Source organism: Melanerpes formicivorus, unplaced genomic scaffold (assembly GCF_026170545.1).
Source record: "Melanerpes formicivorus ecotype bairdi unplaced genomic scaffold, bMelFor1.0.p_v2 SCAF_4, whole genome shotgun sequence".
NCBI lineage: Eukaryota > Metazoa > Chordata > Aves > Piciformes > Picidae > Melanerpes > Melanerpes formicivorus.
Genome location: NW_027142356.1, coordinates 35,122,213 through 35,135,801, shown reverse-complemented (window position 1 = coordinate 35,135,801; position 13,589 = coordinate 35,122,213). Strand labels below are relative to the sequence as shown.

The following is a 13,589-nucleotide window of genomic DNA, read 5'->3' as shown; positions in this document are numbered from 1 at the left end:
AGAAAAGAAAAGAAAAGAAAAGAAAAGAAAAGAAAAGAAAAGAAAAGAAAAGAAAAGAAAGAAAAGAAAAGAAAAGAAAAGAAAAGAGAAAAGAAAAGGAAAGAAAAGGAAAGGAAAGAAAAGGAAAGGAGCCAGCACTTGCTGCAGGAAAACTGAATCTTGCAGTTCTGCTCCTGCTCACGAGACTTGACTCTTCCTCCTCCCTCTGCTGAGCAATTAAATGTTTGTGACATTGAGCTAAAAATAAAAACCTGATTAGTAAGTAATTTATTAAATAAAAACTAGCAATGAAGTCAGCTTCACTGGGGAGCTCTCTCATTCCCAGTATAGCTAATCCTGTTTCTAAAAGCAATATCCACAGGTGCATGACACAGGTAAGAAAATTCTTGTACTGACACAGCTGATAAAATGCCTTTTCTGCCACAGACTTTCATCTTTCCCGTGTAGTAAATGCCTTGTAATCCAATGGTGATGTTGGCACTGAACGTGACAAAGGTGTGCAAGCACTTCATTGGACCCAAGAGGATCATATTTTGATGTAGACACTGAAAAACCAAACAACTCGCTGAGGGACATCTCTGAGGCATTTCAGAGGAGCTCCCATGCCTTGGAACGAAGGACCTCTTGTGCAAAGGCGTCACTCTGCAGGACCACAGAGCCACTCCACGTGCTGGCTGAGCTGCAGCTGCCTATGAGGGAATTTCACACACCACCAACACAGGCAATGAAGCCTTCAAGGGAAGTAGGAATAACCTTGCTGCATAGGTGCTGTGGTTATTCTCTGCCCCCAGGTCCAGGCTGGCATGAAGATTATCTTATTAACTCTTGAAGACTGAAGAATGCTGTCTACATGGATTGGTGCTTTTATTACCTCATGCATCTTAGAATCATAGAATGGTCTGGGTTGGAAGAGACCTCCAAAGGTCATCTAGTTCAACCCTCTCTGCATCAAGCAGGGGCAGTCCCAACTAGATCAGGTTGCTCAGAGCCCTTTTGAGCCCCTTGAACACCACCAAAGATGGAGCCTCAACTACCTCCCTGGGCAATCTGTTCCAGTGTTCCACCACCCTCATAACAAAGAACTTCTTCTATCCAATCTAAATCTGCCCTTCTCCAGTTTGAAGCCATTGCCCCTCATCCTGTCACCACAGGCCTTTGTAAACAGTCTCTCTCCATCCTTCCTGTAGAGCCTCTTCAGGTACTGGAAAGCTGCTATCAGGACTCTCTGGAGCCTCCTCTTCTGCAGGCTGAACACCCCCAGCTCCTTCAGCCTGTCCTCATAGCAGAGGTGCTCCAACTCCCGGATCATTTTGGTGGCTCTCCTCTGGACCTACTCCATCAGGTCCATGTCCTTAGCTACCCAGAGGATAAAAGGGAACTTCCCCATTTAGGATTTAAAAGCTTCAGTGCATGAGGGAAAGTCAAATACTGTCATTGCATTTGCAGTTATGAGCGCAGCAGTAACAGAGCACAGAGCAGCACCTCAGTTCTGCTAACCAAGGTTATCTGTTTGACAAAGACACAAGCACAGCTGACTCAGAGCATTATCACTTATTAGGCATGGGAATAAATTAGTTCAGCTTGTGGCAGATAGGAGTTTTTATCCCATAAATGAGGACATCAGTCCAAGTATTTCTTTCCTGAAGACCATACGAGCCAGAAACAGCCACACTGCCCACTGCTGTGGCAGAACCTCACATCCTTACAACCCCCTACGAATCCAGTGACTAGGAACTGCTAAAACACCCAACAGTGCAACTACTACAAGAATTCAAACTCCAAAGGAAGTTACAGTAGAACTTTATTAACCCTTCTTGTAAATGGTCAGTTAACACTACTTGTACATTAAATCATATGAAATAGCAGGGCTGCATTTTCTAGGAAAGCATGACAAAACCAGCGAGAAGGCAGAGAGATCTGGGAGGAATCAGGTTAGAACTACAGTTTAAATGCTGTAAAAAAGAAAAATCCCTCAGGAATGGCATTGGTCACAGTCTCAATGGCTACGTGTGGAGATTGCCTTGTGTGACTGGAATTGTGCACGGCCTCATTGACTTTAAACTCTTCATACGAGGATTTCCTCCTCAAAGCCAGCATTTGCTGCTGTTGTGAGTGGTAACATTGGCATGACCTTGGGCTGCTGCAGCTAGGTGCCTTGCATGCTATGCCAGTGGAGTGCCACAGCCCGAGCACTGCCCTGACACGTTAAGTCTTCTGCCTCATCTGGCAATCATACAATGCTATGCTCAGGCCAGCTACAACCAAAGATGGGGGTGGATTGGTAATTGACATAGAAGCCTTCAAAGTGTTGCAAGAAATGGTGTTAAGTATTCCTGCTACCTTTTTCCTAGAGCTGTTACTGCTCAGTTGGGATGTAAAATCAGCTCCTGTCACTCAGATGCTGAAAAGTGCATGGCTATCTGCAGGCTGGGAGACATGGATGCTACATTGTGAGCAAATCCTGAGCACAGCTCACCTCTAGCTGCTTTGAAGCTTTGCTGCTCTTACTTCACATCCTAAACCTTTTTCCCTTCAGGTAGTTGTGATGGTTTAACCCACCCAGACCCAACTATTCAGCTAGAGAAATTTGCAGCTATCTTTCTTAAAGGCACAGCCTAAACTGTCACAATAGTCCAGCTCTCCATGCATCCTCCCATGTGTGGTTCAAGGCAAAGCTGGCAATATGATGGAACAGACTTACTTACTCTGCAAGTGTTGCTTGTAACATATCAAGGAACAAAGACTTGTCCTGCCAGATATGTACAAATCAGGATTTCAGCTCTGCTCTCCTGTAGCTTGGCCAACAACCCTCAACCACAAGAAAGCACAGACTTTAATCTCGGTTCAATCAGTGGCTTTTTGAAGATGAAGGAGAGTGTTACTTGGATGTACATAAATATATACATAGATATATAAGCTTTATTTTGTGCCAAGCATGCAGTGAGTAGAAATGGACAAATTTAAGCTAGCTAGTGAAAAACTAAAAGAAAGCCAAAATCACTTCCTACCATCACCACCCTAACCTGATCTGTCTATTTTTTCTTGCTGTTGTTGATCAGAGCAGAGTTATAATTAGAACTATAACAAGCCAATAATTTCCAAAGGCTCATACAAAGATTGGTGAAAATAAAGTGATATGTTGCTCACTGACAAATTAATTCCCCCTACATTAAAAGCTGCACACATTCTGTTTTAAAACAAAACATTTACTTTGCCAGCTTCTGGTTCCAAGAGCTGCAGGATGTAACTGCTCAGCCTAACTCCTCTGTAGAATGGAAAGAAAACAGGACCCAGTGGCTGACAGTTAGGAGCAGGGTGAGGAGATGGAGATGATTCTCAGGTTATTGCTGGCATTTCCACTAACTGACTACTCAGTCTTTGGGCCTTTGCCTCTGTTTTTCCAGCTGCAGTGACAAGAAGCGTGCTTTACCTACTGCCTCTCTTAGCAGCACATTGCTGCACCAACACCAGAGGGACATTTTCATCTTGCTTACAGGACAATTCTATCCTTCCTAGCCTTAAATCATAGGCAAAACTTGATTAGCTATTTCTTGAGTAAAGGTTAAGTCCCTTGTAAACCCCTCCCCCTCACCTAAAAATAGTGAAATAAATCTAAGTACTCTACCTATACACTACAGACACAAGTATAGCATCTTGAACATACTGCTCTTTACCATCCTTCCCACCTGCTGCAGCTTCTGGCATCTCATTTGATAGCAGATTTAGGCAGCAGATACATGTTTCCCAATCAGTCTCTGACTGCCAATCATTATTTCATCCTCACATAGGCAGACTCCTCTGTCACAAAGACAAGAGACATCACGGTCTCACACACACAAAATGCTCCCCTATGCTTCCCCAGCTCCCCCAAATCCTCAATCATATTGATGTCTTAAGTGGTGCAACTTGACTGAATGGGTTTCCAAACTTCAGGTCAAAAGAGCTGTCGAAGTGCAGCTGCACAGCATCTTTCTGTACTGCAGACAGTGCCTGAAGCCAGCAGGACAGATTTAGAGCAGGGATGCAGAGCTTCAAAGGGAAGCCTGCCAGGCAGAGAGAAGACAGGACTAGTCCATTTGACAATTGAACTGAAACAGCAGAAGCGCAGCTCTAAGAGGGATGGAGGAGGAGGAAGAAGCATGCAAACAACAGGAAGAGAATCAGAAGGGGAAGACAGGAGGGCCAAAGGTAATATATACATATACATACATATATATGTATGTATGAAAAGGAATATATACTCCACACAGGAGACTCACAACAGAAAATGAGTAAAATACAAACCCAAAATAAATCTCAGAGCAAGTAGAAAGGAAAACCACCCTAGAAACAGCTAACAGGCAGAGAAACTAACCCCTGTGAATCTTATTCAAAGCCTGGGATGGACACAGCTAACAAAAATGATACTAATAAAGGAAAGCATGCAAATCAAGGCACTGGAAACAAGTGCAGAAAAGGCTTTGAAAATATGTTCAATTTGTACAAGATTTCTCAAGGCAAAAGAAATGTAGCTGGGTTTTTTTCTACTCTGATTCTTCACCTCAGCTGCTTTTCTACCCCTGTTTCTGTAGTCTTCTCTTCCTCTCCTAAAAATTCAGTAGAGTTAAGCATCAGACAAAAACTATAGCCCTGGTTTCTCCTTGTGGGAGGTGATAACAGCAGCAGCTTCAAAAAGCTTCTTTACTTCCAACAGTGTGTAGCTTGGAAGCCCCATAGTGCTGGAGCAAAAAGTAAACCCCTTCTACCTCTCTGGAGGGCTCTCAGTGGTTTATCATCCTTATCCAGCAGGAGGCCACATTTTATGAGGAGTAGCACAAGTCCAGGAGGCTCTTTATTTGGATTCCCAACCTTCCTAGGAGGGGTTACACCTTCAGAGAGGAGATTAGTATTTCAGGATCTGCAGATGTAGGCTGACATGGCTGTGTTAGTTGTCCAGAAAACAAAGTAAAATAGGTACAGGGAAAGGCTGAGTGAAGTGAGTCCAGCATGGCTGGCCATTTCCTGCAGATAAAGCCCCAGACTGATGATATCCATACTGAGGAGCTGCCTACAGCAGTGCTGCTCTGTGCCTCAACACAAACAGTGAAGAAGCCAAGCATCAGCACCGTGCCCTGTCTCTGTAACCTGACATCTAAGCCTTTCCCATCCATGCTCAATGGCTAAACTACTGCCCATGGCTTAGTCTCAGGCATTGGGACCCAGAAACTTACAATGAAGCAGCTGGGTAAAAAGAAGCAAGTATCTAGAAGGAACAGAACCTGTAATCATATCCTAGGCTGGCAAATTCCCTCCCAGCCACAGGCAAATCTCCTCCTCTCTCCCCTGCCATCATGCTCAGTGCATTGCACTTGTTTCCCCATGTGAGATCCTCCTTAAAGCAGTCCCCTCTCCTTGCTCTGCCCTTGACATGCTTGACACACACACCTTTGCTTGAAGCTGAATCACCAGGGGTAATTACAATGATTTGCACTACCTTGTCATATTATTGATGAAACCATGAAGCTGGTGATATAAAATCCTCAGTTAGAGCACAGAAATGATCAATAGCACCATTTGGGTGCACATTTGTTCTCTGTAGAAGGTTACATAAATTAAGTGCACCCAAGCTCACAAACCAGGAGGCATTCTGCAAATGTCAGTCGTAAGGAATATGAGAATTCAAGGTTTTCTGCCTCCTTTGCCATTATCACCACAAGGGCTGACACCAGAAGCAGAAAAATCCGTGTTCAGCTAGGTACATGATGCTCAAAGCTGCAGAAAGGGAAAGATGAGAGGGCATCAAACAGGTACAAATGTACCCAAGCCCTATCAGTGGCTTCTGTTACTGAACTTCCTCCTTCCTTCCTTTATTCCTTCTACAGCTACAGAGCTCTGAAAATCCTAAAAAGGGGACAGTAACCCTTTCATTTGGCTTCTTTTCTCTTGGCTGTTTTGCTTCTGATCTACAGCAAGCTGAAGCTCTTTATCCTCCAAACGCTCCCATTATCAGCTCTTCCATAGCAGAAGCAACACTAACCTGGCTTTTCCCTTACAGCCCATTCATTCTGACAGGAGCAGCTTCTGCTCTGACATCCCTTCCCTCTTGCCTGCAAATCATTCACTTCTGATTCTATACCAGTTCCTTCTAACAGGATGAAACATCACAGCTCCCATGACTTGCTGCAGGCTCCATGGCTTGCTTGTCCATGGCCACAGAGAGTGGCATGAAGCAGGGAAGTAAGATAAGACACAAGGCCTTTGGCATGAATCAACCATCACTCCCTGGGACAAACCCCTGCCTGTTCCATGTTATCCACCTGGCCAATGCCTGGATGAAATCAGAGATGAAAGCAAAAAAACTCTCATCCTCCAACTCTCACCACATCTCCAATTCTCTTTGTTGTGCCACAGACAAGAGCAGTGAGAATTCCCCCTGCTGCCCCTTGTTTGCAAACCTTTTTCATGCTTTATTTACAGGCTGCTCCTTATCTCTTGTTTTATTTTTACCACTGACTTTTATTACAGTTTTGTAGCATCCAGATTCCTGCTGTGCTATGCTCTAATTTATTCCTGCTTCGGTTTTTTTTTCAACCCGCTGGGGAAGAGGGGGAGAGAAAGATGAAAAAGGTAAAATTAATTTGTTTCTTTGATAAAGCAGTTAAGAAGCACACTGGCCCCTCAGAGCATTCAACAGCTTCTCCTCTTTTCTAATATTTCTGGGAGGGAGGTGGGGGTGGGGAATGAAAGCTGCATGCTCAAAAGTGCCAGCACATCCACATCCTCCTCTTTGAGAACAGAAAACTGAGACTAATTATAATGGCTCAACACAGTCCAATTACGTTGCTGATCTAATCAGCTAACATCAGGAGAAGCACTGAATAAATCTGCACAATAGCTGGGACACAGAGTCGATTTCTCCCTGGCCCAGCACATTTACAGCCTGCTTATCAGCTGCATGGCATCTGAAAAGTGAAAAAAGAAAAGAGATGTGGGCTGCACAAAAGTTGTTGGATCTTCCCCTCCCATTCCTCTACCCATATCCCGAAGGAAGAAGCCTTTAATTGACAAAGGGTTTTGGTTGTTTGTTTGTTTTTTCTGTCTCTCCTGGTCTGGGCACACCCTTGTGAGATAAAGCAAACACATAAGGGCTCAGGTTTCATCAGTTAGTGATTAAATACATTACGAGACAGAGAACTGGCAGAGAAAGTAAGGCTGGTTGGTTCGTGTTGGTCTTACTGTTGGCTCTTTGTGCACACTCTGAGTGGCAGGCCTCTGTAAACTGAGCTCAACACTTGTGGGGTCCTTCTTCAACTCTACTGGGGGCCTGTCCCCTCTGGCTACTCCGTCAAATTTCAGCGATCTGCTCGGCGAAGGAGTAAATATTACTGGGGGACTCTCTTTGTCCTTCTCCTCCACGCCGTTGATGTTCTCTCCATTCATGCTGACTTTGCCATCTACCTGCAGAAGACAGTGAAATAAACAGGCTGAGGCAACTAGCATTCAAAGGAGCTGTGGCAATTAGGACTTTGACATGATATTACAATTGTTAGGATAGGATAGGATAGGATAGGATAGGATAGGATAGGATAGGATAGGATAGGATAGGATAGGATAGGATAGGATAGGGTAGGGTAGGGTAGGATAGGATAGGATAGGATAGGATAGGATAGGATAGGATAGGATAGGATAGGATAGGATAGGATAGGATAGGATAGGATAGGATGGGATAGGATAGGATAGGATGGGATAGGGTAGGATAGGATAGGATAGGATAGGATAGGGTAGAATTAACCAGGTTGGAAAAGACCTTTGAGATCATTGAGTACAACCTATCACCCAACACCATCTAATCAACTAAACCATGACACCAAGCACCCCATCCAGTCTCTTCCTAAACACCTCCAGTGATGGTGACTCCACCACCTCCCTCAGCAGCACATTCCAATGGCCAATCTGTCTTTCTGTGAAGAACTTCTTCCTAACATCCAGCCTAAACCTCCCCTGTCACAGCTTGAGACTGTGTCCTCTTGTTCTGGTGCTGAGAGAGACCTGGAGAGGACCAGGCATGAGCAACACCACAGTGCTCCTGCCTAGCTACAGCACAGATGTTCCCTTATTTCACTGCTATTGAAAACTGATGCAACAAGTGTCAAAGCTGCTTTATCGAACTGAAACACAGTTTAAGAAGACAAAGTTCTTCCCATCTCGTCCTCCTTGCCCTGCTCCTTATTTCACTGTTTACTTATCTTCAGTACTCCTTGAGTAAACAGCTTAGCTACTTCAACAGCAGCAGTCCAACTTAGTACATACTATCAGTGCTAAGATGAGAGCAAACTCCTCAGCTTGTACACACATGCATCCAGTGGTCTGTCCTCAGAGTAGCTAAGGATCCATCTCAGAAGCACTGAGCATACTTGGTTCTGACAGATGTGTGGGGAGGGGAAGGCAGTTAGTACCTCACACAATCAGCTCCCAGACAGAGGAGAAACAATTTGGCTCCCCAAGTGGCTTCGCCCCTTCTGACTGCTTTTCAGATGAAAAGGTTTCCTCCCTGTCCTCACTGCCAGCTACTCAACACAGTACCACTCTTAGGGTTTATTTCCATGGACCAAATGTGAGCAGACACTGAGCCCCAGGACTTCTGGGGCTGTGTGCTGGCTTATCTGCTAGAGAGACAGGTCGTGAAAGATCTCAGAAATAAAAACACCAGGAAAACACTGGCAGGCCTTGTCATCCACTTCAGTGTCTCTGTTTAGACTAAGACACTTCTCTATTTATATTAAGGAGGAAACCCATATGTTTGAATGATCAGGACAGATGCCCTGGCTGCAGAGTTAAACAAACACACTCTTTTCCTTCTGATCTGGAGCAAGTCAACATGTTGTCACCAGAGCTGAGAAGCACTGACAGCCTGGTGTTTCAAGAGGAAATAATGCTACAGCTACATGTGCTAGGGAATGAGTCCTCCTGAGACTCTTTCGACAGGAAGCAAACAAGGTAGAATAGAATAGAATAGAATAGAATAGAATAGAATAGAATAGAATAGAATAGAATAGAATAGAATAGAATAGAATAGAATAGAATAGAATGGAATTAACCAGGTTGGAAGAGACCTTTGAGATCATCAAGTCCAACCTATCATCCAACACCATCTAATCAACTAAACCATGGCACCAAGCACCCCATCAAGTCTCTTCCTAAAAAACTCCAGTGATGGTGACTCCACCACCTCCCTGGGCATGTGAGTTCCTTTCCCTGTCTTTCCCCAAACATATTTGGCCTGAGAAAAAATAACCAGCACAAATATTTCAGGTGGCTTTCTAATTTGGCTTTCTAAGAAGGCTGGTAACCATGAAGAGACCGCTGGACTGGGCAGCACAGAGCACAAAGCTGAGTTTTATACCACCAGAACGCTGCAACTGCTCTCTGCTTCCAGAATCAGAGAATCACAGAATTAACCAGGTTGGAAAAGACCATTGAGATCATCAAGTCTAACCTATCACCCAACACCATCTAATCAACTAAACCATGGCACTAAGTGCATCATCCAGTCTTATTTTAAACTCTTCCAGGGACAGTGACCCACCACCTCCCTGGGCAGCCCCTTCCAAAGGCCAATCTCTCTTTCTGTGATGAATTTCTTCCTAACATCCAACCTAAACCTCCCGTGGCATTTATGCGTCCAGATGATTGTTAGACAGAGTCTCTTTGCCTCCCAGATTGACTCTGGGGAGTGCAACGTGTCCTACCTTAAAGTTCTTTAGGACTTCCTGTGTGTTTTTGGGTTGTGTGTAAGGCTTGGGTGTCAGCATAGGCACAGCCTTGGGGATGCTTTTGCTGGGAGAGGTGCGGCCCGTCGAACTGCTGGGCTCCAGTTCGGCGGTGGGAATGATGGTGGCTTCGATGGTGGCAGTGAATTTTGGAGCAGGCAGCGACTGTTGCCTTAGATATCTCAGAGGATTTGGGTCTTTCAGTGGGGAATTTGGCTCCACTGAATGGCTTCTCTCCAGAATTTTTGGCATCTGCAAACGCTCAAGGACAGCTTCGCTGATAGTGAATCTTTCGATGTACTGCTGGAGGATGCTCTCAGCCTCCTCCTGGGACTTTGCATTCTTGTATGCCTCATGAAGCTCCCGCTCTCTTCTCTCTCTGCAAAGGAGACAACACAAGAGGGACCATTGTGTTAAAATAAACACTGCAAATCATTCCTTCTCCTTCTGCATCAACAAGTTTTGTAGAATGGTTTGGATTGGAAGGGACCTTAATGATCGCAGGATCTCAGGATGTTAGGGCTTGGAAGGGACCTCTGGAGATCATTGAGTCCAACCCCCCCTGACAGAGCAGAAGCATACAATCTAGTACAGGTTGCACAGGGATGCATCCAGATGGGTCTTGAAAGTCTCCAGAGAAGGAGACTCCACAATCCCTCTGGGGAGCCTGTGGCAGTGCTCTGTGACCCTCACAGTAAAGAAGTTCCTCCTCATGTTGAGGTGGAACCGCCTGTATTGTAGTGTATATCTACTGCCCCTTGTCCTATCATAGGGTACAACTAATGATCATCTAGTTCCAACCTCCCTTCCACAGGCAGGGATACTTTCCACTAGGCCAGGTTGCTCAAGGCCTCATCAACCTGGTCTTGAACACCTCCAGGAAGGGGACATCCATGACCTCCCCAGGTAGCCTGTGCCAGTGTCTAACCACCCTCACTGTAAAGAATTTCTTTTCAGTATCCAGTCTAAATCTGCCCTTCTCAAGCTTCAGCCCAACTCTCCTTATGCTATCACAACAAGCCCTTGTAAAAAATCCCTCCACAGCTTTCCCATAGCCGTCTTTCAGGTACTGGATGGCTGCTAAAAGGTCTGCCCAGAGCCTTCTGTTCTCCAGGCTGAACAGTCCCAACACTTGTAGCCTGTTCACATGGTGGATCCCTCCCCCAGGCCTGCAAGCATGCCTGCAAGCATGCCACAGCTGCCTATTCTTCACAGAAAGAGTAATTGCCCATTGGAATGTGCTGCCCAGGGAGGTGGTGGAGTCACCATCCCTGGGGGTGTTCAAAAAAAGGATTGGATGTGGCACTTTGAGCCATGGTTTAGTTGTCATGAGGTGTTAGGTATTAGGTAATAGGTTGGACTTGATGATCTCTGAGGTCTTTTCCAGCCTGGTTGATTCTATGATTCTATCAGCTCTGGAGCACACAGCACTTCCAGACATGCCGCTGCACTGCAGCAGAACAACTTACTTCTCTTCCACGATCTCTCGGTAGGTTTTGATGCTTTTCCTGCGCTCGTTTGTCCCGTCTCCAGCTAACAACCTTTCCATTTTCTTTCTCTCAGCTTCTTTTTTTATCAAGTCCTGTGAAGCACTCCTTCGACGGCTCTTCCACCGAGCCAGGTCCTGCAAGAGAAGGCAGGCACCTGAATGAAGAATTGCAAACAGCTAAAAACTGGCCACAGAAACCCATTAACCCAGCCAGCAATGCTTGCTTCTGGCTGTAACCCAGGCTCCCATCACCTGCAGGCAGCGATGTTTTTGTGAAGAGAAAAGGAGATTGTGCCAGAAAATGAAGATGTTGCCTGAATTTACTTTTTTCTCCATAGCAGGATGATCCCATAAGGATTTCATAGCTCCACTGCTGTATTTACTTCCTGGCATTGTAGTGCTGCAGGCACACTCTAGGTCATAACACCAGGAAATTCAGGCTAAATGAGCCAGGGCACTCATTGTCACCCAGGCCAATATTAGGGACAAAGCTCAACTCCCCAGGAAGATGAAGCAGAAAAAAATATGTTTGGTGCTGAATTTTGATAACCAGATGTGTGGGAGGCAGGAGTTCATTGAAGGAAGGGATGATGTTTCACCACAAACTGCAACTGCACAGATGGTCTGCCTTGGAGAGCTGATAGTCCCAATACTTTGCCCATGCTATAAGCCAACTACATGCAAGCTTGGCTGACCCCTGCTTTTTTCCCTTGACAGAAAAATCCAGTGAAGCATCCAAACTGAAATTCTTCCTCATGGGCACCCTTAAATATTCTGGACTCAGATCTGAGCAATACAGGTTAGGGAATAAAGCGGCTCACACGTGGTTAGTGTGAGACATGGCAGAACAAGAAGCCTACAGTTTATATTCAGCTATGCAGATATGTCCTTCTTGAAGTAGTGATCTTACTCTTATTGGAATCTGCCTGCCCAAAATTGTCCAGAAGATCCACTAATTCTGGTTCTTTAGCCTTCTGGAAAGACCAGTCTGATACAAAACCAGAGAAAGAATAGAATAGAATAGAATAGAATAGAATAGAATAGAATAGAATAGAATAGAATAGAATAGAATAGAATAGAATAGACCAGGTTGGAAGAGACCTTCCAGATCATCGTGTCCAACCTATCATGCAACACCACCTAATCAACTAACCCATGCAACCAAGCACCCTGTCAAGTTTCCTCCTGAACACCTCCAGCGATGGTGACTCCACCACCTCCCTGGGCAGCACATTCCAGTGGGCAATCACTCTCTCTGTATAAAACTTCCTCCTGACCTCCAGCCTGAACTTCCCCTGGTGCAGCCTGAGACTGTGTCCTCTTGTTCTGGTACTGGCTACCTGGGAGAAGAGACCAACCTCTGCCTGTCTACAACCTCCCTTCAGGGAGTTGTAGAGAGCAATAAGGTCATCCCTGAGTCTCCTCTTCTCCAGGCTAAGCAACCCCAGCTCCCTCAGCCTCTCCTCATGGGGCTTGTGTTCCAAGCCTCTCACCAACTTTGTTGCACTTCTCTGGACACGCTCCAGCAAGTCAACCTCCTTCCTAAACTGAGGGCCCCAGAACTGGACACAGTACTCGAGGTGTGGCCTAACCAGTGCAGTGTACAGGGGCAGAATCACAAGAGACACCTAAGTCCTGGAAGGTACAGAGCCAAGATCTTTTTCACTGTAGAAGTACTACATTAAAGGAGTTTTCCAAACTGTAAAGCTCCTTTGCAGCCAACTAGTAAAGGATCAAAAACTTACACATAAAATATAACCTCTGCAGAACTTCTGCAAAGAAAAATAATGCCATGGTTAATTCTTTCTATTCTATTCTATTCTATTCTATTCTATTCTATTCTATTCTATTCTATTCTATTCTATTCTATTCTATTCTATTCTATTCTATTCTATATTCCATTCCATTCCATTCCATTCCATTCCATTTCATTCCATTCCGTTGTATTCTACTCCATTGCATTGTATTCTATTCCATTCCATTGTATTCCATTGTATTCTATTCCATTGCATTCTATTCCATTGTATTCTATTCTATTTGCCACTAACAACATCAGGAGATTGGTACAGAGATTGTATTTCAGGCAGTCTAACAAATTCTGGTTTTAATAAAACCCAGAGATTCTGTACACATACTCAAGTCAAAGGCTATTTCATTAATTACATGGCTTCCCAAATATTTTAATTGCATTTTTATTGGTAAGCAGCAGAAGGTACTGAGCACATAGCCTTCTTTTATTAAAACCAGGAACAAACCTTGTCACTTTGAATTTGGCTTAAAACCACAAGTTATTGACATTACACTCAAGGGAATGCTCATTAAAGTATTGCTTCACATGACCTACATATATC

The 13,589-nt window shown here is 44.7% G+C and overlaps 1 protein-coding gene across 1 annotated transcript in view; it reads right to left on the bottom strand.

The window, feature by feature from the left end:
- The window catches only part of LIMCH1 (LIM and calponin homology domains 1), a gene marked incomplete at its 3' end in the record, with an annotated part of 231,155 nt that overhangs the window by 27,083 nt on the left and 190,483 nt on the right, over positions 1 to 13,589 (bottom strand). The window contains exons 18-20 of the mRNA XM_068137614.1: positions 11,219 to 11,373; positions 9,729 to 10,128; positions 7,216 to 7,437 (exon numbers count right to left, since the gene is read on the bottom strand). Coding sequence (XP_067993715.1) covers positions 7,216 to 7,437; positions 9,729 to 10,128; positions 11,219 to 11,373 — 777 coding nt within the window. The remainder of the gene's footprint in view (positions 1 to 7,215; positions 7,438 to 9,728; positions 10,129 to 11,218; positions 11,374 to 13,589) is intronic.